Below are 26,680 nucleotides of genomic sequence, written 5' to 3' on the forward strand. Positions count from 1 at the left end.
CCTCTTCTATCTGTTCTCCACTCAGCAGCCAGGGGGACCTTCTTGAAACAAAGAGAAAGTGATCCCTCTACTTGAAATATGTCAGAGTGTCCACGGGACACAGCTAAGACCCTTAACGTGGCTGGCCCCCAGAAGCCCACCTCTCCTGCATGGACCTCAACCCCCTGACAAGGTCAAAGTCAAAGCACTTATGACAGCTTTTATTTTACAGTTCTGTATGTGACTCTTGGACTACTGTCCGCTGCCCCCATGAGACTCTAAGTTCCACGAGGGCAGGGGCTATCACCTACGCCCAGTGCCTAACCACTGAGGATTCTCCATCCATATTTTCTTCACGGAAGGACGGGTGGACAGAAAGATGGAGACACTGCTGGAAAGGCAACTTCAAATAAGGTAAGCTGGGAGAAAGTTACTCAGATTTCCATTCTATTTGACAAAGATGGTCATATTGTCAAAATTCTTTCCTTTCTTGAGAAAATTAGGGTATCAGATGCACCCATCACACAGCAAAAATTCCTCTCAAAGGTGACATTCACACAAACCTGACCCTCAGTGAGGGACTGCCTTTCATACACTTTCTCTCATGACCCTTCTCATATAAGGTGTCATCTCTATTTCCCAAGCCTTCGAGAAAGGCTCTAAAGAAAAATAGGCAATTTTTTTTGAATTTGCTAAAACGCTTGAAATACAGTGAACAAACCAGAGATTCTTTTTTTCCTTAGCAAAGACAGGAAGTGTAACGAGTTCAAACAGAAATTTAAGACGCTGAAACGAGCTGTCAGGAGACTCTTCCTCATCCACAGTTAATTCCTGAGTCATAAAAGGAAAGGAACAGGCTGTTGTGAATTTACAGCTATGTCACATAAGTATAAGAGCGAAGACTGTTTGTACTACGCCTAGAGATAAGAAATCAAGAATAATTTTCAGAGCGTCCATTAGAGAAGGTCTGGTCCACCACCCTCCCGTGCTCAGCCCACCATGGAACACTAGCCTTACTTGATAGTCACGGTAACATCCATCATTTTGTCAGTGGTGATAGTTCCAAGGACGTGGTGGCGAATGGCTGTCAACGTCAAGATACTGGGTGAAGACCTATAAATTAGAGAAGTGGAAAGAAAACACCACATCACCTCATGGTTCTCAAAGGATCACAAACAACATCACTTATGGGCGACCTTCCTGACCCTGAAATATACTATGTGACACTGCTCTTAGCACTTCAGAACTCCTGAAATACATACAAGTGTCTTTAAGAGTAAACTGATTCTCCACACCAAAACTTTACACCTCCAATTCCCTGTGAAACCCACAAGCATTTGTAAAAATAGAAAAATGGTAGACTTGAGCTTGAGAAATTCTCATCAGTGAGGCTGGAAGATTCAACAAACATTGTATTTAAGCCACTTCCAAACCACAGCCTTCCGTCCTGGGTTTACAGAATTCTTGGGAAAGAGAGCTTTACCTTCATTTCCTCAGTAATTTACCCAACTGTCTTAAAATCCTTGTCTAGAAATTCTTTTCCATGCCTAACCTTACCGCTTCCAGAAAAAATACAAAAAACTCCCGTGTTCTCAGCAATGAGTGAAGAAGAGAGTCACGCTCACTCTCCTCCACAGGAGACACACAGACACCCCGGAGCAGTCGGCGCCCGGCTTACGTGTCATAGGTGTAGAACGCTTGCTCGAACCGGTGGCAGGAGCGAGGGGTCACCTTGTACACGCCTGCAGCCAGGAAATCAAAAGTAATTTTCAGAGAAGAGCGTCTATTATGCTGAGCAATTCCAACATCCGAAATCCAAAGGTGGTGCCTCTCACTTACAACCTATCATGGATGTGCAACACGGGATCAGAAATGCCTTTTCCGCTGCCTACGATGGCTTCTTACCAATGACCTGATCCACTTAAAGGCCCACTCACAAAGCAAGGATTTTCATTTTGCATAATTTAACAAGTCACAGCACTTGAGTCTACACAGACCAAGCTAACGGACACGTGCACGAGGAGGAACAGGAAGTACATTTCTACTGCGAATCAGACTGAGAATCTTCTACCTAATAGATTCTGTTAAAGATCCAAAAGACAGCCACAGCCTGGACTCCTTCCTATAAATATTCCTAAGAGGGGGCATGGGGCAGGGGAAGGCCCAGAAAATTATGCAACAACTGCAAAAACACTTTCATGCCATGAGCTCACGTGGGGTACACTCAGATTAGGGGCATATGATGTCATTTGCCAGAAGAATAGTTTCAGGAAGGAGCAAAGTGTAACAGTGGATTCTCCCAAATGGTCTTTAACCAACATTTTGGCCATATGACCGACCAAAACATGAAATTAGTTCAAATCACCTCTGCTGTTTCTGTCACACTGATCAAGCCTCAATGCAGTTACGAGTAGAAAAAAAATTACTAGGTTTCTTCATTCATTTTGTTTGTTCTTTCATTTGACGAACACTGACAGGGCAACACTCGGGCCGGGTATTGTGCCAGGTGTTGGTACACGGCGGGGACAGATACGGTCCCTGCCTTCGCGGGGCTTGCCATCTACAGAGAGAGCATTCGACAGCCACGTGCACACCAGGTGTGACGGGTATGGGCAGGGGAGGAACTGGGCACTGTGGACACGAGCACAGCAGGGAGCTCTCAACGACACTGTGGGGCCAGTCTCCCTGGGGAGTAACATTGGAACCGAGAAGTGATGAGCAGGCAGGCAGAGCTGGGTGAAGAGGGGGTGGGGCAGGGAAAGCACTGAGGTAGAGCACAGCATCTGAACCACAGGCTTGCTGGCTGTCTCCCTAACAGCTGTCCTTCCTGCTTACGTTTAGGGTGAAAATGCGCCCAGCCTCAGGCAGCAAATCCAACCTCCCCAGGCTCCCTTTCAGCTAAAAGTGGCCTTGTGACACGGTTCTTGCCGGTAAGACATGAAGTTTCCTGGAGGATGCGGCACGGAAAATGTTTGCCCGCCCCTCTCCTCATCTTCCTGCCTTAAACATAAGTTTTCTGGGGCAACAGTAGGCACTTTGAAAACACAAGGTAAGAAATACCAGGGAAAGAGCTAAAAGAATCACAAAGACACCAACCTAACATCTACCAGCTGCTGAACCCATGCCTGGTGCTGCCAGACTTTGCTACTGAGCCAAATTAACTCCGCTTGTTGGGGGCTGTCGTATAGATTTTGTTACCTGCAGCCAATGGCATCCTGATTAAGACACAGGACAGAGTGGCTGGAGCAGAGTGTGACAGGTAGAGCCAGATTATACAGGAGCTCAAGGTCTGATGAAGGGTTTTGTATAAGAGTACCCCCTATCTGTGGGGTATACGTTCTAAGACCCCAGTGGATGCCTGAAACCACAGGTAGTACCAAACCCTGTACATATTATGTTTTCACGTACACTAATAGGTGGGTAATGTATACAGCGTGGACGTGCCAGACAAAGGGACGATTCACATCTCCGGGCTGGACGGGAGCAGGATGGTGAGAGATTTCATCACGCTACTCAGAATGGCATGCAATTTAAAACTTATGAACTGTTTATTTCTGGAATTTCCCATTTAATATTTTTGGACCACAGTTGACCACAGGTACCTGACACTGTGGAAAGTGAAACCATGGGTGAGTGGGGATTACTGTATCTTATCTTGAGAACCAAGAGAAGTCACTGAATTGTTCATTAGGAAAATGCAAAATAAAACCACAATGAGATACTACTTTACACCCACCAGGATGGCTAAAAATCAAAAAGAGAGCAACAAATATTGGTAAAGATGTGGAAAAACATGAACCCTCAGGCATGGCCAGGAGGAACAGCAAATGGCAAATACAGCCTTTTCAGAAAACAATTTGGCAGCTTCTTTAAAAATTAAACATAAATTTATTATATGATTCCATTCCTAGGTATCTACCCAACAAATGTCCAAACCAAGACTAGTACACAAATGTTCACAGCAACGTTATTCCTAATAGCCCCAAGCTGGAAACAGCTCACATACCCACCGACCAGGGAACAGATACACAAACTGTAATATAGCCATGCAATGGGCTACTATTCAGCAATAAAAAGGAACCAATTATTAATACCTGCTACAACCTGGGTGAACTTCAAAAACATTACGCTAAGTGAAAGAAGCCTAAAAAATAACAGTATTGTATGATTTCATTATATGAAATGTCCAAAAAAAGGCAAATCCATAGAGACAGAAAATAAATTAGTGGCTGCCTAGAGCTGGGAATAGAGATCAAATGTAAACATGCAGGAAGGATATTACTGGGGTGATGCAAATGTTCTGAACTGGATTATAATGATGGTTGTAAAGCTAGGTATAGTTACTCAACATCACTGTACTGAACACATTTTAAATGGGTGAATTTTATGGTCTGCAAATTGCATCTCAATAAAGTCATTGACAGAGAAGCCACTGAAGGACTTTAAGCAAGGCGGGAGATGATCCAATCTTTATCTTAAAAAGATCACTCGTCAGGAGAGGTCATGGGCTGATGGTGCAATCCTTTTAGAAGTGAAAAGGGCCCAGTGGTCTGGCCCCAACTCCAACCCGAGAGCCTGCGAACACATGCCAGCCCCCACCTCTATTTCTTTGGGTAAAAACGCTGCTCCCTCCAGAGGAGCTAACCACGGCCAAAGTTGACAGCTTGATGCAAACTGAACCGAGATAGGGAAAAATGCCTTTAAAACCACCCTCTGGTGCCTTTCCATTTCTCTCACTCGTAGCACATCAATCCTTCCAGACTCACCGGGCTTGGACAGGCAGAATCGGTTGACGCCTTTGGAGAGGTTATAAATCCCCACGTTCTCAGGTCCATTTCCATCCTGATAAAATTCCTAAGGGACCAAAGCCAATACAATGACTTACTAGGGGACATGGAGACACAGCGATGATTAATAATATTTCTGTTTCTGAACCAGTCATCTGTTTTGCCCATTAATCATGTGAGCAGCTGGGTGCCACAGGAAAATCAAAAAGCTTCCAAAACTTCCAACAAAAACGTGATCTTTTTCATTCAATCAACTAATATTTATTGAGCACCTGCTATGCGGCAGGCTCAAGGCTGGGCCTTGGTTGCTGCCGTGGCTCTTATTTTCAGGGAGGCTTACATTCTAATATAGGAAGAGAGAAAACCCAGGTAGTCAACAAAGAAGTCAGTAGATTTCAGCTAGGAAGTAACAGAGCTTACAGAGAAATAAACAGGGAGCAGGATAGAGAGGGACCACCACAGAGGCCTGTTCAGCCTGGGCTCAGAACAGACCCCTCCTGAGCAGGTAACATTGGGGCTGCAGCCTGAGTAATGAGAAAAAGCAAATACACTCAGCTGTGCAGAAGACACGTCATTCCAGGCAGAGAAGAGTATGTGCAAAGGCCCAGAGAAGGGACCGAGCTTGGTGTGGAACTGGCCGAGGCGGCCAGTATGCCACGGCCCAGTGAGTGAAGAGGAGAGGGGTAAGGGGTAAGGTACGAGTTAACGAAGGGCTGGCCACTGTTAAGGAAGATGGATCTCCGTCTAAGGGAAATGGAAATCCACTGGAGGGTTTAAGGGAAGGAATGGTTTCCTAAATGTCTATTACTTATTCTCAACTGGATATTAATCAACCCATCTCTCGTAACAAAGCTGTTTGTTGAGCACTTGTAGTTAAGCGGTTAGAGCATTCAACTGGTGTTGGAGACACCAGTCTCACTGCCTCTGGTGTCTAATGTAAGTGGCCACTTAATTGCCATTTGCCTCTGTTTCTCCACTGGGACCTTACAGTGACATCTGCCATTGCTGGAAGTCAAAAAATTATATAAAGTTCATGACTGGGTCTACATAGGTGTACACAGGTGCTCCCTTTCCTGAAATCCACAGCGTACACTGCCAATCCAGCTTCAGTGACTACAAGAGAATAACCAACTCTGTCCTCAGCTGCACCTGTTCATAAACAATAGCAGTGTATGGCCAGGAAAACTTCAAATACGTAAGAGGGTTACTTAAACCTTACCATGCCCCTGGGGAGTGAGTATTATGATCTCAATTTTAGAGGAGAAAACTGAGGCTCACAAACACTAAATGAACTTGCCCGATGCTACAGAGCCCACGTGCTTTGCACTACGGCAACAGCTTCCCCAAATCACTAGTCAAAGTTAAAATTTAATGTGGAGCCAGGACAAGGAAATCTCCCAAACAAAGGCATCTTTCCAATAAGGGACTTAAAATGCTTCCTCATGGTGCTTTCCATAATAGGTGGGTGAGTCGAGGGGCAGAAAAGGGAATCCGCCTTGACTATCTATGCTGATAACACTCTTAGCATGCTAGTTCTTCTCGCTCTCCAAAAGGCGAGTGTCATTCCACATAAGAGAATCCTCAGAAGCTCCGCTTACCAGAGTGATGGCGTGAGACAGGGAGCATCTCAGCATATAGCCCGTCTGCCTGAACTCAATCGCTGACACATCGTCCTCCAGAACCTCCACCTCTAGACTCTTGTTCTTCCAGCACCAATCTTCATGCAGGATGCTGACTGCAAAGGACACAACACACACCCCCGTGGGAACAGAGCACACCGCCTCCCTGAATGCCCCCAGAAAAACAGTGCTAATGAATCCTATGTGTGGGCCTCTATACACATACATACCAACAAATATGTATGTGTGTGTGTGTGTGTGTGTGTGTGTCAGTATACACATAGAGCTAATCACACTGGGAATAAGTAACTGCTAAAGAAAAACTGAAACCAGTGGCCATTAAAATCACCAAGAAAGAAATTCAACTGGGCCTAAGAGCAGACTACAAGTAAGACATTCAGGGATTGGCAAACTTTTTCTGTAAGGTGCGAAAGAGTAAATATTTTCACCTTTGTGGGCCACATGGTCTCAACTATTCAACTCTGCATCTGCAGCACACAAGCAGCCACAGACGATAAACAAACAAGTGGGCGTGGCTGTGTTCCAATAAAACTTTATTCATAAGAACAGGCAGTCGCCCTCGGCTCATAGTTTGCCAAAACCTGACATAATAGAAAATATAATTCCCCAGAAAAATCAGCCTACTTTATAAGCCATTCACTGCCAGCAGCTCCCAGCTAAACTCTGACATAGCAAAAATACAAGCAATGGGAGCTTCTCAAGAAAGGCGGAGAAAAGAGACACAACATTCGCCAGCACCTTCTGCTTCCCAGGCCCTGTGCAAGGGGCTTCACATACTGGATTTCATGAGTCCTACATTCTGCAGAAAGGTTCTATGACTCCTATTTCAAAAGGGGAAACTGAGTCTCAGGGAGATCAAGTAAGCTGCCTCGCTCACACAGCTGCTAAGTGGTAGAACACTTCCGTGTAATTATTTCACACTCTTTTCCGGCATTTAGAAATAAAATGGCATGAGAAGAAGTGTGTGGGTCATCCTGATGAGGCGGCAGTTAGCTCATAAAGCCTCAACTTCTGCATTACTGCCCGAGGCTAAATAATGCACATTCAAGGTCAAGGGGTAAAGAAGAGTTAAACAAGTACAACTGTACAGCTGGGATGCAACTTAAGAGCAGGTTTCTAGAAAGTTTAGAAAGACAGGAAGTGCTGCCTTCGGTTCTTACTTTTGTATTTTCCGGGCAGCACGTTGTCAAACGTGAAAGTCATTGAGTTGACCTTGCCGGAGAGCTGGAGGCTCCGCTTCTCGCCCTGGCGGCTCAGGGACTGCAGGGTCACCAGCAGGTCACCGCAGGTGTCTGCAGAGAAAAGATGCGGGGGCCTCACTTGACTGCCTTGTGAACCATAGCACCCGTTCGAACCCTCAATCTCTGTGTGCTGCTTCCCACCCCTTAGCTCCTGAAGGACAGTGCCAGGAGGTTCCCTCAAAGCTAACATGCATCTACTTGATTCTAGGAAGTCTCCCCCTATGCTTGTCATCGGTACCAAACAATGAAGCCACCCAGCAATTATTGCATTAGGGGAAGTAATATCTATGGAGCATCAACAGGAGCAAGAGAAAAATAGACAGAGGTGATGAAACTTTATTGAAAATCCACTTCATACCAGGTATAGAACTGGGCCCTTTATCATCATCATAATAATATTACTAATAATGGCAAAGATTTATATGGCTCTTGCTGTGTTCCAGGTACTTCCAACGGCTATACATACAGTAACTCATTTGATCCTCACAACTACCCTGTGAGGTAGGTACCATTAACATCTCTACATTACAGATGAGGGACTCAAAGCACAGAGAGGTTAAGTAACTTACCCCAGGTCACACAGCGAATGTTCAAGCCCATGCGGTCTGGTTCCAGAGTCTAACATCTTAACCACTGTGCTACACTGCCTCTTGACATGACCGCATTTAAGCCTCATTAAAACCCCGAGAGCAGGAGTATTCCCATTTTACAGAAGAAAAACCTAGGCTGGGCAAGTACATGCTTACAGTCTCACAGTGGTAAGTGACAGAGCTAGGATGGAAACCTGGGCCCAACTACCATCTTCCTTTCAGAGTCAGAGGGCAATAAAAAGAAACCCACATGTTCTTCTGGGAGCCAAGGCAGCATTACTCAAAGAGAAATGTTATGGTGTTTGTGGCAATTATTCAGAAAGAACTGCACACGACACAGACTCTCAGACAGACACCACTCCCCTGGAGCAGCTTCTGCTTTTACCTTCAATGCCGCCCAGTGAGGAAAAGCTCACCAAAATCCCACCTCTCCCCACTTACTTCTTTGAACCTATCTGTTCTTGCTTTCAGTTGACATCTTACCCAAACAAGAGACTTTCCCCGAAACCGATGCCAAAAACTGCACGAAGGCCACGTCCATCACAGGCCTGTCAGTCACAGCCAGAAGCAGCATCTGAGGCTTCAACATCAGCCCCGCTCTGGTCTCCGCCTCAGGAACCATCACCTGTGGGACACACAGAACAAGGTCAGCGGCTGCATCAGGGCCGCTGCTCCCTGGCCGACGTGGCACCAGAACATCCACCTGGGCCCAAGGCTAAACGGATTCTGTAGGACGAAGGTTCATTCCTAGGCCTAGTTTTATAATCACAACAAATCTGCATACAGCCGGTGTGAAGAAAACGTATTTCTAGGCAGACATAAAGCACTAGCCTTCAGCAGCGCCAGGTGTACACAGAAGCCTATCAGGGCACGCAAAGCTGTCATTGATCATGTGCACCCAGGTGGAAACCATACGAAATCCCAGAACCTGATCCTGGCTTGAGGTCACTCGTGACACAAGCTGTGAACTTGTGGAGGCCACGTGGATGACCAACAGTGGAACTGGGCCATTTCTTCTTCCCTCATTTCTGTGTGCCTTTGTCAAGCTCACAAGAGGGACTGGGAGAGGAGGCGGTGCTCGCCTTCTTCATCCCTGGTAGAGATCACATTCTGGAATTGCCCTTCCCTGGAAAAGGGCCTGATTATGCCTCTGAAAGGGCCTCTAAAGGCTTGTCCGTGTGGCCAACGTCACAAGACACTGGCTGGCTGGTAAAGGAGCTGCCCACCCACACAGTATGCTGTTCGTGGAAGCAGGGGCAAGGCTGTGCGCCCACCCCATCTGCTTAGCGGGGGCAGGGGGGATCCCACTGGCCCTACAGGAGAGCAAAGTCTTAGAAGGACCCTTCCCAGTCCCCTCCCCTGCTCTTCCCCAGGGAGCAGCTGACTTGACGGGTGAGAGCCTGAGACCCCAAGGGGCCGGTGGCCTGACCTCCGCTTCTGTCTCATCTCTTGCCCACTGCCTCCACCAGTGCTCAGGCTTTCACCCTGGCGGTGAGACTACAAGCCAGGGTCTCCCCTGCTTCTCCACCTGCCTGGATGGAGAAATTAGGTGGTGCCTGCCCAGCGTCTTCAATTTACAGCAAGGCAGGAAAAGGGAAGCTCTGTTTGGCCTCAGGGTCCAGAAGCCATGCTCTGTGGATGTTACTGAGCTGCCATGGATAAAGAGTTCACTGCGATCTCCTTTGGGGACCCGTGGATATTCAACAGCAGCCAGAAGCCTGAGAAGGTGGAGGCATGACTGGCAGCCTGATACTAACCCCTAATAAACATCAGGACTGGAAAAGAGAAAGGCCTGTTGCATCACCTTCAAACCAGCTGCCTGTCTGCTCTAACTGTGACATGCAGGAATGTAAAGATTTCAAAATAAGAAGTTGGGAATGGAAATGCTCCTTCTCTAACCCCATTTTAAAATAACCCTTTTTAAATCATTGGTGTTTTTTTCAAATATCTTAAATAGAACAAAACTCGTCATACCTGGACTTTGTAGGTCCCTGGTTTTGCTTTAAAACAGAATGATCCCTGAGCATCCATCTCCACGGTGACCAAAGACTTGTCCTTGTCTTGAGAGGACAGGACAACTTTGTATTTACTCATCTGCTTGATAGTGTCGGGGAAGCGAATGATTGATATCTGGCCACAGACACTGAACCTGCAACAAGGGGACCGTTCATTCCAGCATGAGAACTCAATTATCACAGGAAAGGTGCTTAGCAACCCAAACTATGCATCCCTCTTTCAGCCCTCGTCCCTAAGACTAGTATGATCTTAATGAAGAGACAGGAATGTAGCCAAAATGACTCCAGTTTTAAAAGCAACCTTTAGAAAGAAGATTGGACCTCTTTCTGCATAAGGAAAAGGCAGAGCGAGGGCCCGGGGCAGGGCTGTTTGTATGTTCTGGGTGATATCTGGCCATCTCCCACTGCAGAGGCAATTTTCAAACAATCTGTGGATGATAAAAATGCTTCAGATAATTGGGTCGTGGATGGTGGAGCAGCCTCGAACTGAGAATGTGGACTAGTCCTTAAAAGCAAGAGCTGGGCTTCCCTGGTGGCGCAGTGGTTGAGAGTCCGCCTGCCGATGCAGGGGACACGGGTTCGTGCCCCGGTCCGGGAAGATCCCACATGCCGCGGAGCTGCTAGGCCTGTGAGCCTGGCCGCTGAGCCTGTGCGTCTGGAGCCTGTGCTCTGCAATGGGAGAGGCCACAACAGTGAGAGGTCCGCGTACGGCAAAAAAATAAAAAATAAAAAAAAGCAAGAGCTGTAAGCTGCCTATGAAAGTGTGGTACTACCCAGGGGATAAAACAAGGCAGGGTTATCAAAGACGCCTTCCTTGCCTGTGATTATATATAATGCACAGATAAAAGCAATCTGAGAGATCTGAATAGTAAAGGTAATTAAGTTAAACAAAAATGCAGAGCTAAAACTGAACTCTAGGAGCTAGGAGCCACAGAAGCAACTTATAAGTGAAAAGCCCTATTAAGGTAATGGCTCAGACTGGAGACTGCAATGAGCAGTGTGTAAAGTGCTACAAGGCACACCTCCAGAAGCACATGAAAGGCACATCTGCTCACTAATAAACACCAATGAAGTCCGGCGTCCGTGGAGTGACCGTCTTCATTTTTAGACAGTTGGTGCGTTTAAGTGTAATAATGTCCCACAGCTGGAGGCCACAATCGCTTCTTCAACTGCCTAAAGATAATATTTTCTAATCTTAAAGAGAATCACTTTAGATAAAAAATCAGTTGTGCCTTTTGACAGAAGGAGAATAAAAAATGCCGGATTTAGCGCTGGATAATTATGGGGTGCACTAAATGCTGGCACACCCACTATGCTGCAAAGAAAAAACAGCAGAAGGAACAAGAAGGCGGTGGTACGCTGTGTGTGTGAAGTCTGGGAGCGAAGGAGAGCACAGCTGTCTCCCTAAAGGGATGTGACCAGCCTGGCCATGGGGGCTCAGGCTGGACAGTGAGGGGCAAGACGCCACAGCCCACAGGCCAAGTCACACCAGCCACCTGTTTCGGGAGAGACCGTGAGCTAAGATGGTTTTCACACTTTTAAAGGGGAAAAAAAAAAATCAAAAGATTATTTCATGACATAATAAACGACATGCTACTATGACGTCAGTGTCCACACATAAAGTTTTCCTGGAACACAGCCAAGCCCGTTCATTTATGAACTGTCTGTAGCGGGTTTCGTCACAGAGACCTTATCAGCCCATGAAGTCTGAAATATTTATTCTCTGGTCCTTGACAAAGTGTGCCAGCCCCTGATCTAGATTCAAAGGTTTGCCTTTTGGTTCCCTACTGTGTACTATCAGAGAAAATGGATAGGAAGGGACTACTGACGGAATTATTCTCAAGGACCTTCCATATTCCCTTCATTTGTGCCCACGTCGGGGGGCAAGTCCCCTTATTCATTCCAAGTTGAACCTCTTTGCCTAAGTTTTAAATATTTTAACCATACAATCAGTTTTAGCTCGTACTCTCAATTAAAGATAAGTGTCCAATTACCCTAAACCTTAAATATATATTGTTTTAGTTTAGAAAAAGAACTAAAAAGCCAGTAAGACAATGTTTTGTTATACTGAAGCTCTTAAAAATTGATGTGTCAATAAATTATTTCATCAGCATTTAATACATTAATGAAGAGAAATCAGTAATTTTGGTGCATCGTAAGACAACTATATTCTCGTTGCCATTTAGACAGAAGCCAGAGTTTGATTTTCAAATAAATTAGCAAATAATTTTTTTAAAAGGGAAAAACAGAAAGAGTAAGAAATATCAATGAATTAAAAGGCAAACGGACCAAAAGGAAAATGATGAATTTTTCCAATTATGCTCAACAAATGTTGTTTCTCTTTCTTTGACCCAAATATTCCACTTTAAAGAAGAAAATAAATATAAAATTAAATTATGTTTCCTCATCTCCATGAATGGCACCTCCTCAATCTACCCTGATGCTCAAATAGGAAACCTGGGCTCTGATGCACAAAGCCTCCACATCACTCATCGAATCCACCGACGTCTCCTCCTTCCCCCACCAGCAGGGTCCCAGGTCCCACCGGTCACCAGCTCCTCCAGACAACTGTCACACCTCCCATCTACGCCCTCCACTTATACTCGGGCTTTCCTCCAATCCACTCTTCACACAGCAGTCGGGAGAAAAAAAAGACAAAAGAACCCCAAAACTTTCCAAAATGCCCTGATCCACGCGGCTCCCTTGATGAAAACTCATCAATGGTTTCCCACTTCACTTGGGGAGAAGCCCATCCCCACAAGATGGCTACAAGGCCACGTGGCCCTCCAGCCTCACCATCGCCCCCAGCCATGCTGGCTGTCCCCACCCCGACCCCAGAGCTCCTCTGTCCCCTCCAGGCCCTGGCACACGCTGTCCCCTCTGCCTGCCAAGCCCTCCACTCGGCTACCTTTCGGTCCTCCCAAAGGTCTCGGCTTCCACAGCGCCCCACCTAAACGAAGTCCCCTCGGAGTCCCCGAGCTCTTCCTGCACACCCACCCCAACTTACCGTCACTGACTCCTTGTCTTCAGTCTGCCTCCTGGACCCCTGCCTTTGTGACGTTAGCCTGGTTCCCTGTACACACCCAGCACTTATCATGGTGGCTCACCTGGAGTCGCTGCTCAGAACTGTTTATGAGGGAAGCAGGGAGAACTGCAGCCCAGGAGTCACTTCCTGAGGCTCCACCACGGCACACACGGCAGCAGGCTCCACGGGTGCTCTGCTTCCTCACCTGCCTTTCAACACTGAACCCCGGACCCGGACCCCCCGCCTGCCTACAGACAATGGTCACCTCCTCAGCGACCAAGCCAATAAAGCATGCCTTCAGGGCTCAGCTCCTGGACCTCCGAGACCGTCGGGAGGTCACACCTAAACCCCCGCCCCAGGTTCTCCTAAGGCCACCCCTCGAAGGCTGACATTCTATTTCCGGTCCACTGATCCACTTCTACCTGCTCTTACACATTCGAGGTTCTGGCTGCCACCTGCGGCCGCCGGCCGAGTCTTCCCGATTTACAATCTATCCAAGCACGTGGTGGAGAGCGCCACCTAGTGGGCCTATGGACCGCCACGGCCAAAACTGAAGCTTCATCCCCAACAGGCTCCTCTCCCCGTCCACAGCCATCCTGCCTCTCAGGCTGGGAACCCTGAGACATCTTCCCGATCTGTCCCTGACTTCCCCATAAGACAGGCCCTCGTCAACTCTGCTTTCAGGCCTCCCGCACCCTCTCCTGTCCCCTTCGAGGCCTTCCCCGCAGCCGTGGCACCACAGTGTCTCACTGAAGACAAAAATCTAACCACGTTACCTCCGTGCTCACACCGTTCACCGGCCCCTTGACTTTTCTCCCTGGTGGAGAAAATCCCCGTCTTCCAACAGGGAGTGAGGAGCCCCTCTGACATCTGCCCCCTTCATCCACCCAGCACTTTACACTCCAGCAACACCAAGTGCTATGCCCCCATCTGCACCGCGCTGCTCTGAGAGGCCTCTCTCCACGCAGACCCTGCTCACCAATCCCCACTCCGTTAAGTTACTGTTTAGTGAGCACCTATTGCCAAGGAGGGATAGCAGCCTCCCCATTCTATAGGTGACACACGGATAAGAGAAAGACCCAAACTCTGACTCCAAGGCCAGGGTTCTCTGCACTAGGCACTGTCACTACTTGGTAAAACTACAGGAATTCAACCACAGGATATCCCCTCACAACTCACAATAAGTACAAAGTGGGAAGAACTGTGACAACGACCCGAAGCATCTTACAGCAAACGTTCTCAACCAACTACATTATCTTCCAGTGAAGCCAAGGCAGGCCTCACAGATGTGAAGTCAGGCGTAACAGATCTTCTCCTAACTTGAACCCATTTTAACTTTGGAGCAAGATGACTTTCTTGAAGCAGCTAACAGTTAAGCACCTTCAGTTTATAACACTTCGCTCTGATCTTTCTAAAGAAGCCAGCCTGAGTTTCTCCATAGGTGTCTGAGACTGGATGTGGACCCTTGGCAGAAACGCACGGTCAGATAGAAGGTGGGCTTGTCCTCCGCTGGCCGCCAACGTAAGCACCAGCGCTTCCAGGCCCCGCACGCCCGCCTTACCCTGTGGCGATGATGTCAGCCAGCTGAGGCGTGTTGGGTGCGATTTTGATTGAGACGGTTTCAAAGTAGAGGTGCTCCTTCTGGGCGTGGATGGTGTACGTCCCGGTTGTTATGTTCTCCAGACGGAACGAGCCATCGGCTTTTGTTTTGACTGTAAAACAAAAACAGGCCAACAAAGGATGAGACAAAAACAACTGTGTAGCCCTCATCTACACAGGGATACTCGAGACCAAAAGCTGGCATGTTTTCATAGAGTCGTTAAGATTTTCTTTCCTTTCCATTCCTCTCTGTGAGCAAAACCCAGCCCAGACAAACAGGCCAGGGCCCAACGTGTCTGCCCACCTTTGATCTGGTTGTTCAGGGTGACCACCGCGTCTGGGACACCCTCTCCTTCAGGTCCGTTCAAGACCCTCCCAGTGACAGAGAATCCCATGACGTGGAACACAGGCTAGAAGATGAAGAACAGGGAGGAGGCTGTCATGTGCTTGAGCTGCAGAAGCCCCCCTCATGCCCCTCACGCCACCACTCAGCACCCCTGCCTACGCTGTCTTCTCCTGGTGCCCCATGCCAGCCAGCTCCCTCCCAGCTCACCCACCCGCAGCCCCTTCCCACGTCTTGTCTTCCGCTTGGTTTATGTGTCTGGGTCCTCCTCACTTGTGAGGGCCAGGGCTTGGCTCTCTGCACTCAGCTGGGCTCCAGCCACCCTGATCTTGGGTTCCTGCATGCTTTCCCCACGAGGGGCTTTCACACCAGCTGCTCCCTCAGCCTGGATCTCCTCCCACACCTGCAGAGGACTGGGGAGAGGCCGCCCCTTCTCGTCCTTCAGGTTTAGCTCAAACTGTCACCACCTCTGAGATGCTCTAACTACCCTTTCTCAGGAGCCCCTGCCTCACGCCCCAGCCAGTTACTGTCCATCACACTAACCTACTTTCTAGGCTTCAGCAAAAACCTCCCCAATATCTGGTATGTCCTTGTTTGATTTCTTCTAGTTTGTCTACCTCCCACTAGAATGTGAGCTTCATGAAGATAGGGACCTGTTCTGACTCAGTCACCTGCTACACAGTAGGCACTCAATAAATGACTCCTGAATGAATGGATGGATGCATGCATGCACACATATATGCAAGAGCATTTGACCTCTAAGAAAATAAAATGGCTTCCTCTTTAGCCAGGTAGCTCTTCTCCTTTTTTTTTTTTTTTTTTTTGTGGTACACAGGCCTCTCACCGCTGTAGCCTCTCCCGCTGCGGAGCACAGGCTCCGGATGCGCAGGCTCAGCGGCCATGGCTCACAGGCCCAGCCGCTCTGCGGCATGTGGGATCCTCCCGGACCGGGGCACGAACCCGTGTCCCCTGCATCGGCAGGCGGACTCTCAACCACTGCGCCACCAGGGAAGCCCAGGTAGCTCTTCTTCATCCTTCTAAAAAGGCGTGGTTAACCCACCTATTAAATTATATATTCACTCAACAATCACTTTTATTAGGCACCTACCACGTACCTGGCACTAAATCACGTGTTAGGAATACAGTAAGGAATAAGACTCAACGGTCCCGACCTCATACAGCTTACAAGCCACTCCCTGAAATTCCATTCATGTCTGTTTAAAACCTTGCATTTGGTTGTGATCTGGGAAATGTCTTTCCCCACTCACCTGCCCCCATCCTTCTGTGCAAGCCCCTTGAAGCACGAAGGACTTGACCTTCACCCTTCCATCCCCCCTCCAGGGCACAGCGCTACAGTCAAATGCTTTACTGAATCTTAAAAGGCAGAGTGAGAACCCCACTGAGAATGTGACCTAAAAGCTAGCTCCCACCAGTTTAAGCTACTTTAACACAGTACTTTCTAATGTAACATTAAAATAAAACGATTAAATTTAATTTTTTCAATAACTGTAACACTGGGTGGTCCACTTATGAAAGACTGCTGTTTTCTTTGGGGATCTGCTCTATCTAGCAAATTTTCTACAGTAACCATTTTCTACGTCTGTAATTAAAGATAGAACTATGATGAAAAACACATTTACCATCTATTTTAGGGCCTGTATCACCCCATCCATCACCCCACCTGTCATTCCACTGCGGGCTCTATCAGCTCTCACCTATTCAACTGGTCCCTCACTTCCACCTTGCCCCCTGCAGACTCTTCTCAACATGGCAGCTGGAGGGGACACACCTCTTCTTCTGCTCAGAACCTTTCAGTGGTGCCAACTGTTACCCAGAATGGCCCACCAGGACCTGCACAACCTACCCGACCATCTCTCTGACACTCTCTCCTCTTCCTCCCTTCTTCACTTGCTCCATTCCAGCCACCCTGGCCTTTCTGGGGTTCCCTAAACCTTCTGGCCACACTCCTGCCTCAGGACCTTTGCACCTGCCATTCCCTGTCTTAAACACTCTTCCCACAGATGTAAGTACAGTTCGTTGCCTCTTCCCCTTCAGGTTGTTACTCAAAAGTCACCTTCACCCTAAGGCCTTCCCAAGAACAACCTATGAGACCTCAACCCTATCTTAACCTTGAAACTATATAATCTCCTTTCTTGCTTTATGTTTCTAAAGAACAAAGACTTTCTCATATACTTTCTTATTTACTTATTTGTAAGTATATTGTCTCTTTCTGCCATTAGAACATGAATTCCACAAAAACAGGAACTTTTGCCTCTTTGGGTCACTGCTATATGCCCAGCGCTAGAATAGTACCTAAAATATATGTCATTGACACTTGGTAAATATATTTCATTGAATGAAGTAGATGTAAATAGGGCTCTGATTCTCTAAGATAAAGACATTATGTGAGAGAGGTGAAGGATCTAGTGGATCCCAGAATGAAGTGGAAGAGAGTACAACATTCTGTTTTTTCCAACAGTACTTCTAGATAAACTGATTTTTTTTTTAACACATTTGCAACACCTGTGCCCAGGGATGGGAACTCCAACAGAGAGGCCTTACCTCAATTTTCAGGCTGTCATGTTCCACTGTAAAGTCAAGTCTAGAAGGAGCAACGTCAAAGGTAATCCTCTCCCCTCTATAGAATGGAATCTGGAAGAAAAAGTCGGTTAATTACCAAGAGCCAATAACATGATTCAACCATCAATATTAACACTCAATCCAGCAGCCCACAAATAACTAGGGGTTCAAAGCAGGCAAAGAGACACTATTAATCATAACTGTTTCAGATTTGTGCAAGAGAAAGACTTGCACTATTCCCAGCTGTTACTGAGGGGACAGTTACATCTTCAGTAACTGCTAAATAAAATGTTTATGGAACTGCAGGCCAACCATTCAGTCCTTTGATATCCAAATGGCACTGACTTTTCCCGTTGATATGTGTCCCAAACATAAGCAGAACGGAAGTCGGCTTCACTCACCACAGTATAGCCTCCACTCGGCAACGAAGAGAAGGAGAAGGAGCCGTCTTCTTTGGAGACCGTGTGGCACAAATACACCAGACTCTCGTCTTGGGGTTGGAATCCAGGCACTGGGGAGATGTTGCAGCCCAGGACATCCTAGGCCAGGAGAAAAAACTCAAAATGACTTCCTTTTCCACTTACATGTTCTGATTATTATCAAATAGCCATGCTTTAAAAATACTTGTAGGGGCTTCCCTGGTGGCCCAGTGGTTGAGAATCTGTCTGCCAATGCAGGTGACACAGGTTTGAGCCCTGGTCTGGGAAGATCCCACATGCCACGGAGCAACTGGGCCCGTGAGCCACAATTACTGAGCCTGCGCATCTGGAGCCTGTGCTCTGCAACAAGAGAGGCCGCGATAGTGAGAAGCCCGCGCATCGCGATGAAGAGTGGCCCCCACTTGCCACAACTAGAGAAAGCCCTCGCACAGAAACGAAGACCCAACACAGCCATAAATAAATAAATTAATTTAAAAAAATACTTGTATAAGTTTTATTTCACAAAATATATGTTTCTGAAACCTAGGACAGAGCAGAGGACATAGTAGATTATAAAATCTTTACATTCAAGTTTGAAAAGTTAAAAATGGTCACCATCCTCCAGGTAAGAAACCGGAGTGGCCCAAGTTCACACAGCTGGTCAGCGGCAGAGCTGGGATTTGTCTGAACTTGGGTCTGTTTGATTTCAAAGCCAGTGCACTTTCCACTGAATTCCACTGCCTCCCAGTGCAGACATTCAATTTCTTGTGAGTCAACAGAGAAACACAAGGTTCTTAAATGCTGAAACTATAAATCAACCTTGACCTGCATTTTATTTTTTATTTAATTTTTTTTAAATTGAAGTATAGTTGGTTTACAATGTTGAGTTAGTTTCTGGTGTACAGCAAAGTGATTCAGTTACACATATATATATTCTTTTTCAGATTCTTTCACCATTATAGCTTATTACAAGATATTGAATATAGTGCCCTGTGCTACACAGTAGAACCTTGCTGTTTATCTATTTTATATGTAGTGGTGTGTTTATCTGTTAATCCCAAGCTCCTAATTTATCCCTCCCCACCTCCTGCTTTCCCCTTTGGTAACCGTACGTTTGTCTTCTAGTCTGAAACTGACCTGCATTTGAAACCGTGTATTCTTAGTCTGTGATCCCCCGTGCCCCCAGCCCTGCCCACAATCTCTCTTGTTCTTCACTCTTCTTTGCTTACCTCTTTGGTTACTAAAGAAGAGAAGAGAAGAAACTTCACCCCTTTCATGGGTTCCCCGTCACTGCGGACAGAGCCAGACACGTTGTAGCCAGCCACTATGAGGGGGCCCGCGGCATTGGCGTTGGAGGTCGTTACTCGTACAGTGGTGCTCGCCTACAAGAGAAGATGTCAACTTCCAAAAGAATAAACACAAAGCGTTTAACAACACGAGGACATGCTGACACTAAAATATTAACTGGGGGGAAGCAACATACAAAATTGCACGTGTAGTACCATAACAACTGTTTTTTAATTCGCAAAATGAAGTGAAGGGAACTGTGGCAAAATGGAGATGATGGTGATTTCGTCTAGATGGTAACAATTTACCTCTTTTACAGTTTTCCACCTTCCAGATTTTCCACTTCCGCTCCTTTATGCTCTTCTGTATGTTCCAATTTTTTTAATGAACATGCTTTATTTTTTTCCATGTTTAATGGTATGTATGTGTGTATTTTTAAGCTCTTTGTCAAAGTATAATTCACATGGGGAACACTGCACACAGTCTCAGCGTCCAGCACAGTGATTTTCCCAAACTCACCATGCATCCAACACCCAGACACAGAACAGAACCAGCACCCTAGAAGCTCCCCTCATGCTCATTTCCAGTCACTACCCCCCCAAAGGGCAGCCATTATCCTGACTTTTAACAGCCTGCTTTACTTTAAAACACAATTTTACATGAATAAACTCAAATTCCTTTATGTATAAAATTAACAGACAATGCAAACCTTAAAATGTATTCTATTTATAATGTGTAAGCTATGGAGTTTCAAATGAAACATTTTTCAATGTTGCCCAGAAGAGAAAAATCCTGAAAACAAAGTCATAAAAAGAATACAGACATATCTAGGTGTGAAACTATATCATCAATTATAAATGCGTAAAACTTACAAGGTAAAAACTGAAATATTGATGCTTCTTTAGCAAAAAAAGGAGACGCAGCCTCAAAACTAATATAAAAACTAAGCCTGTCAAAATGTTCTTTAAGTCTTAACTTCAATTTGTTTCTTCACAGTTATTACAGAACCTCGCTTAGTATTTTTCTTCCTTTTTTGATCTTTTGTTATAAACTATTTCAGTCAAACAAAAAATAGATATAGGGATCTATACCAAAGAACACCTATATAAGCTCCAACCAGCTAAAGAATAAAAGAGAAGAAACACAATTCTAGACCCTTGCAGATGCCCACGTCCCCTTCCTCCCTCCCTCTACAAACATCAGTACCATAATGAATATACTGTTTGCCATTCCCACTCACGTCTTTACAATTTTCTACATGTGAATGTATCCATAAGTGGTATTATCATAAGTGTTTTTAATGACTATATAAATGGTATCATATTTCCTTATCCTTCAGCAATTTGCCTTTTCCCTTCAACTTTATGTTTTTAAGCACAGTCATATTGATATGCATAGCTCTAGTTCATTCATTATTGCTGACATACAGAATTCTGCTGTGTGATGAAACCACAATCCATTCTCCTCTTAATGGACATTTAGGTTGTTTATAGTATTCTGTTACTACAAACAAAGCTGCAATAAACATTCTTATACATTCTCCTTGGGCACATGTACAAGAGTTTCTAAATTGTTAAGTATATTTATAGATTGCTATTACAGACTAAAAAAAGAACAATAAAATAATCTCATTGGGTCCTTCTGGTGTTGACTTGGCTTAAAATAGCTACAGTTAATAACAGACCAATTTCACAGCAGGATGACAATGTTGTTACCTAAAACTGAAACCAATATAAGCAACATCTGCTACATGGAGGGAGTTTTCCTGTATAAGTACCACCAAACTAATCAGCAGCACCATTGTTTTTTTCCATCGACTTCTAGAAGAACCATAAAATCATTTCATACCTAGAATTGAAAACCTCTACATTTGTCCCCAAACCAGCACACTGTTGGCATGGCCATCGGCATAACTGAAATAAATGCTCACCTCTTTCAATGGCCAGGTTGGATGAGTTGCAAGGATTTCATAATCTCCAGGAAGAACTTTAAAAAACGCAAACCTGAGAAATACAAAATACCACTTCACTTTCTGCCAACAACTCGAGCACTTATAATTTTAGGACAACTACTGGAAGCATAAGAAAATAATGTTTGAGTTATCACGAACTTGCCCTTAGCCAGTTAAATGAGCATAAATGAAATTCAATCCTTCACTGTACAAATCCTCATCAGACAACACTTATTGGGCACTGGCTGTGTGCAAGGAGAGGGGTTTGTGTGCTAATGGGAAGGAAGGCTCATGCTTCCCTTAACCCCAGAAATTTCTGGCCTAAAAACCAGTCCCTGTGGTTCAGCAAGGATCAGTCACAGAACATTCAAGTGTGTGTTGACAGAGTGAGAGGCATGAACAGGAGAGAAGGGAAGCATCCAAAGCAGAAGAAGTGGGAATGGACGAGAGGTGGATAAAGAACAGAGGACAGACCCAATAAGCTGAGACGGACGCTTACACAAGATGACACTAAGCATTAGGGGAGGGCAGGTGAAAATGAGCTTGACTCCTACCCCAGAGTTTATTAAGACCTGTTATCAGACACGAATAGAAGCCAATCTGGGTTCTTGCACAAAGCAACTGTGATGAAACCAGAAGCTGACAAAGATTATTCTAGCAGCTGTGAACACACCAAGACCAGAGTGGGATGAGCTGAGGATGCAAGCACCACTACCAGGATTCTGACACATTTAGCCCTTTAGATTTGCAAAGCATCAGACCATGAAAGGGCTAATTCCAGCAATATGAACTCCAAAAATTTCATGCAATTTCTTCTTCTGTGGTGGTATTTTATTACATCCAATGTTGCCTGTAATAACTGGATAGAGCTTGGAAATCAATTTGCTACAAAAGAGTTGACACTGCCACTGGATTTTGGCCTGGGTAAGATTCAGCCTCTACCTCACGTTCATAGCATCCCGGTTCTGCACGTTACTGTCAGTTTAGTTAGCGCACAGGAAAGAGATTTGGAAAGTGATTTGGAAAGTTCAAGTCACTTTTCCCAGCACGGTCAGCAGCAAATTACTGAAACTAGAAAAAATGCAAGTCCCACATTCAACCCCCTCCTCTGATCCTCTACAGATCAGGGGAGGGGGTTGGAGAGGCATCAATAAGTATTTTTCAAAACTGAAATATAATTTCAACAATCATCATTTAAAAATTGGATGATGTACTTGACAGACTCATTACAAACTTCTATTCTGCAGTTTAGTCATATTTGTGTATTGAAGTAGTCAGTGGTGATTTGCATGCTTCCAACATTATCAGGTGGAACTATTCTGATATTAATCTTGGCATATCTATTAACATTTACAACTCAACGATATAAATCCATTACATAAATGCTTTAAATATGACTCAGCAAGGTTAATTAAATAGTCATTAGTTCCAACTACAAAATGACTGTGATGTAATAGTGATAAAATGATTTTTTTTTTTTTGCGGTACGCGGGCCTCTCACTGCTGCAGCCTCTCCCGTCGCGGAGCACAGGCTCTGGACGCGCTCTGGACGCGCAGGCTCAGCAGCCATGGCTCACGGGCCCAGCCGCTCCGCGGCATGTGGGATCTTCCCGGACCAGGGTACGAACCCGTGTCCCCTGCATCGGCAGGCGGACTCTCAACCACTGCGCCACCAGGGAAGCCCGATAAAATGATTTTTAAAAATTGTAATTGAGCTAATCTGTATTGAGCTAAGTTCTTAAGCACATATTCTATGCCAGACAGTTTGAAGCGATAATATCGTAATTTAATCTTCTCAATAACCTTAAGAGGTAGGTTCCATGATTATCCTCATTTATAAATGAGGAAACCAAGGCACAGAGGCGTTAAGTAACTTGCTCCGGGGCAGACAGCTAGCAAATGGGGGAACCAGGATTCAAACCCAGGCTGTCGGGCTCCAGAGCCAGTCCCAACCAGTAAATGAAGGGCTACCATGTGCCAGGCCCTGCAGCAGGTGCTTTATTTATCTCACATTTAATCATTGCATCAACGCTAGATGTAATGGGTCAAATGACTTCCATTTTACAGATGAGGAACTTGAGGCCCTGAGGGGCAGGAACCCGACTGAAGTTAAGAGGCCGAAACAGGATTTGAACGCAGGTCTCCCTAAATCCAAAGCTCCCCCCACATCAGGGCCCGGCTCTAGCCTCGGGGCAGGGCGTAACATGCATGACTCACTTTCCGCCAGGCTGTGTGACTGTGGACTGGATCTTTGCTTCTGTGCCTGTGTTTCTCAGAGACACCTGAACTCCTGCGGGCCCCAGGGGCTGCCCTTTGCTGAGAACCTGCCGTGGAGACGGAGGAGTTAGGAGCCACCCAGCAGCAACGTCCTCCTCCCAGCCGCACGGTCCATCCTGCTCCCCACACGAAGCCCATGACCTTCTTTGGGTCAAGTTTCCTTGGAAAAGATGGTAGAGATTGTGGATACCCTTCCCAGGGAGGCTTGGGGACAGGGAGAGGGAACAGCAACAGTAAAATGACACTTTGTTTCATTGGCTCTAAGACACCTTCAATTAAAGATGCACAATTATTTTACAAACCACTGCGAAAGAATAAATACCCAGGGTCCCCATCTCTAACAAGAAACCCACACAAAAAGCCGAGACCAAAGGCCCTCACTCTCAGGGTCAAGGGAAAGGAGAATAAACCCACCATGAAGAAAAGGAAGGCAATAAATATGCACATCTCAGCCACGGTGCTGGGTGCAGGGAGGGGGAACTCTCCCCCGAGAACCTGTCCCTCTAAAAAGCCATCCTGGTATCTATACTCGGACAGGGGAGTGACCAGCAACCTAGACCCGGCCCCTAAAAACACCCGCTATGTTTTACATGCAATTTCATTGAGCTCCCAGGCCCTCTTGAAGCTTATCTGTGGGTCCCTTGTGGGCTCAAAGCCCCCAGTTTAAAAACATCTTGCTTTTTTAAAGGTAAGAGAAGACCCAGTATGTACCACAGAGCAAATGTGACAAATGCCAAACCTTTCCATTCACGGAGAAGCCCGTGAACACGAAGTTGACGTCCCCGCCCTTCGTGCAGATGTCGCTCACACCATCCACGTAGAGCTCCACGGTGGTTGGCTCTGCCCAATGACAGGGGGAGGGGGGAACAGGGTACAGGACACAAGAGCAAGCTGAGTTCTGCGACAGGATGAAACTGTCTGCGTAAAACACATTGAACTGTTTAACTGTATGCACTTTTGAGCCACTTACATGGCTTGAAATCCGAAGGCACAAGGAGGTACACAGGGAAAAGTCTCCTTCCCACCCCTACATCCTGACACCCACTCCCCCACCCCAAAGGGAACCAGAGTTTACGGTGTAATATACTTTTGTAACAGTCTTGCAGCTGAGCTGTATCTCAGAGTCCCATGGAAAATCCAGTGAGTGCCAAAGAGTTTTATTACTGAACGCCCACCAGAGACCAGGCGCTGAGCTAAGTACACTTAATCCTGACAACTATCTTAGAGGTAGGTAGTAACATCTGCAGCCGATTGAGGGGTAAAGTGGGGCACAGGAAGGTTAAAGAATCTCCTAAAATCACAGAGCTTGTGAGGGACAGAGCCCAAATTCAACCCCAAAAGTCTGGCTCCGCATCTGTCTCCTGACCAAGTACAGGAGTTCGGCCACATTATACCAGGACTGTAAACTCCAATGTCCATAGTAACCCGGTGGATTAGAAGTCAGCAGACTGGCCAAGTGCGGACTGCAGCAAATGGAAAAAGGGGGACAGCTTCTACCAACTACTGCCACGTGACCCAGCGCTGCCCAAGCTTCCACCTTCTCAAGAACAACTGGAAATCTGGATTTTATGTGCCGTGTCCTGATTTTTCAATATTAGCAACTAAGTCAAATTTAAAAAAAAACTGAAGAGTTCATTATAATAGGGGTTAAAGTTGAGTTTTTAAAAGGTTCGGAAGACTGTGAAGTGAGAAGCAGAGGAAAAACTGAACCAGTCAAGAGAATTTCTGGTAAAATGAAGAATGACGCACATACACAGGGGAAAGCACCAGTGAAAAATGGACAAAACCTTGAACAGGCAGCTCACAAAAAGACGATATCCAAATGGCCAGGAAACATATGAAAAAGTGCTCAATCTCATGGACCATCAGGAAATGCAAATCAAAAGCACAGTGCGAGGCCACCACTCCACCACCAGGACAGCTAAGATGAAAGAGACTGACAGCCAGAGGATGTGGAGGTCTGAACTCTTACACACGGCTGGTAGAGCAAAGTTCTGCGACATCAACCTTGGCTGTCCGGCAATCTCTACTAGGGCTGAACATGTAAAAAGTCTATCGCCCAGCAATTCCACCCGGGTATATACTCAACAGAAATGTAGACATGTGTGCACCACAAGATATGTACAAGGATGTTCACAGGAGCACTGCTCCTAGTGGCCAAAACTGGGGCTCAACCCAAATGTCCACCAACAGTAGAGGGGGTAAATCATTTGATATTCACACAGCAGTAGAATGAACTAATATACTAACACATAACAACACATAATAAGGACGAATTCTGTGAAAATTGTCAAGAGAGAGAAACCAGGCACAAATATGTACCCTGTGCGATTCTATTTACATGAAGTTCAAAACAGACAAAATAATCTATAATTTTAGGTCGGGTGGCGCGATTAGCAAGTGCCTGGGATGGGGCACTTCTGGGTGCTGGTCAGGTTCTGTCTTGTCATCTAAGTGGTGGTTACGTGAGTGTGTTCGTTTTGTGAAAATTCATCGCCTGATATCCCTGTGATGAGTACAATTTTCGGAAAGTATGCTATAATTTAATTTAAAAACTTATTAAAGAAAAAGAACTGACAAGAAGGGAGGGGATTCAAACAAAACACTCGTGCAAACCACCGATCTGTGACCTCTCTGGCCTATTTGTCGTCTCTCTGGCCGTGGGTTGGCTTTGACTCCCCTCCACTTTTCTGGACCGCACCAGCCAGGCACCCCCGGCCGTGAACTGAGAAAGAGCTTGTCGCCCAGATGCGAGTTGGCTGTCGCTGCCACTGTGACAGCAGGGACTCAGTTCTTCCCCCTCTAACTCACAGGCAGGCCTGGTAGGAACAACTGGGCCCTCCACGTCTCCCCACAAGCTACAGAACTGGGGTCACACACCCTCTACCGAAACGTCAAGGCTCTGCTCTCCAAAAACAACAGCCACGTCACAGCAGGACCCCTTCTT

General features: G+C 46.2%; 1 protein-coding gene across 3 annotated transcripts in view; it reads right to left on the reverse strand.

The window, feature by feature from the left end:
• The window catches only part of LOC113626158 (nodal modulator 1), a 52,572-nt gene that overhangs the window by 19,892 nt on the left and 6,000 nt on the right, over nt 1-26,680 (reverse strand). For all 3 annotated transcript variants that reach the window (XM_027117279.1, XM_027117280.1, XM_027117281.1), the window contains exons 4-18: nt 24,473-24,573; nt 23,674-23,780; nt 21,436-21,508; nt 19,448-19,600; nt 18,201-18,338; nt 17,782-17,871; nt 15,181-15,286; nt 14,839-14,989; nt 10,212-10,386; nt 8,721-8,862; nt 7,567-7,698; nt 6,365-6,501; nt 4,746-4,833; nt 1,658-1,721; nt 997-1,092 (exon numbers count right to left, since the gene is read on the reverse strand). In XM_027117279.1, coding sequence (XP_026973080.1) covers nt 997-1,092; nt 1,658-1,721; nt 4,746-4,833; nt 6,365-6,501; nt 7,567-7,698; nt 8,721-8,862; nt 10,212-10,386; nt 14,839-14,989; nt 15,181-15,286; nt 17,782-17,871; nt 18,201-18,338; nt 19,448-19,600; nt 21,436-21,508; nt 23,674-23,780; nt 24,473-24,573 — 1,753 coding nt within the window. The remainder of the gene's footprint in view (nt 1-996; nt 1,093-1,657; nt 1,722-4,745; nt 4,834-6,364; nt 6,502-7,566; nt 7,699-8,720; nt 8,863-10,211; nt 10,387-14,838; nt 14,990-15,180; nt 15,287-17,781; nt 17,872-18,200; nt 18,339-19,447; nt 19,601-21,435; nt 21,509-23,673; nt 23,781-24,472; nt 24,574-26,680) is intronic.

Source organism: Aethalodelphis obliquidens, unplaced genomic scaffold, assembly GCF_003676395.1.
Source record: "Aethalodelphis obliquidens isolate GAN/ISIS:26980383/991018 unplaced genomic scaffold, ASM367639v1 scaffold18, whole genome shotgun sequence".
Lineage (NCBI taxonomy): Eukaryota > Metazoa > Chordata > Mammalia > Artiodactyla > Delphinidae > Aethalodelphis > Aethalodelphis obliquidens.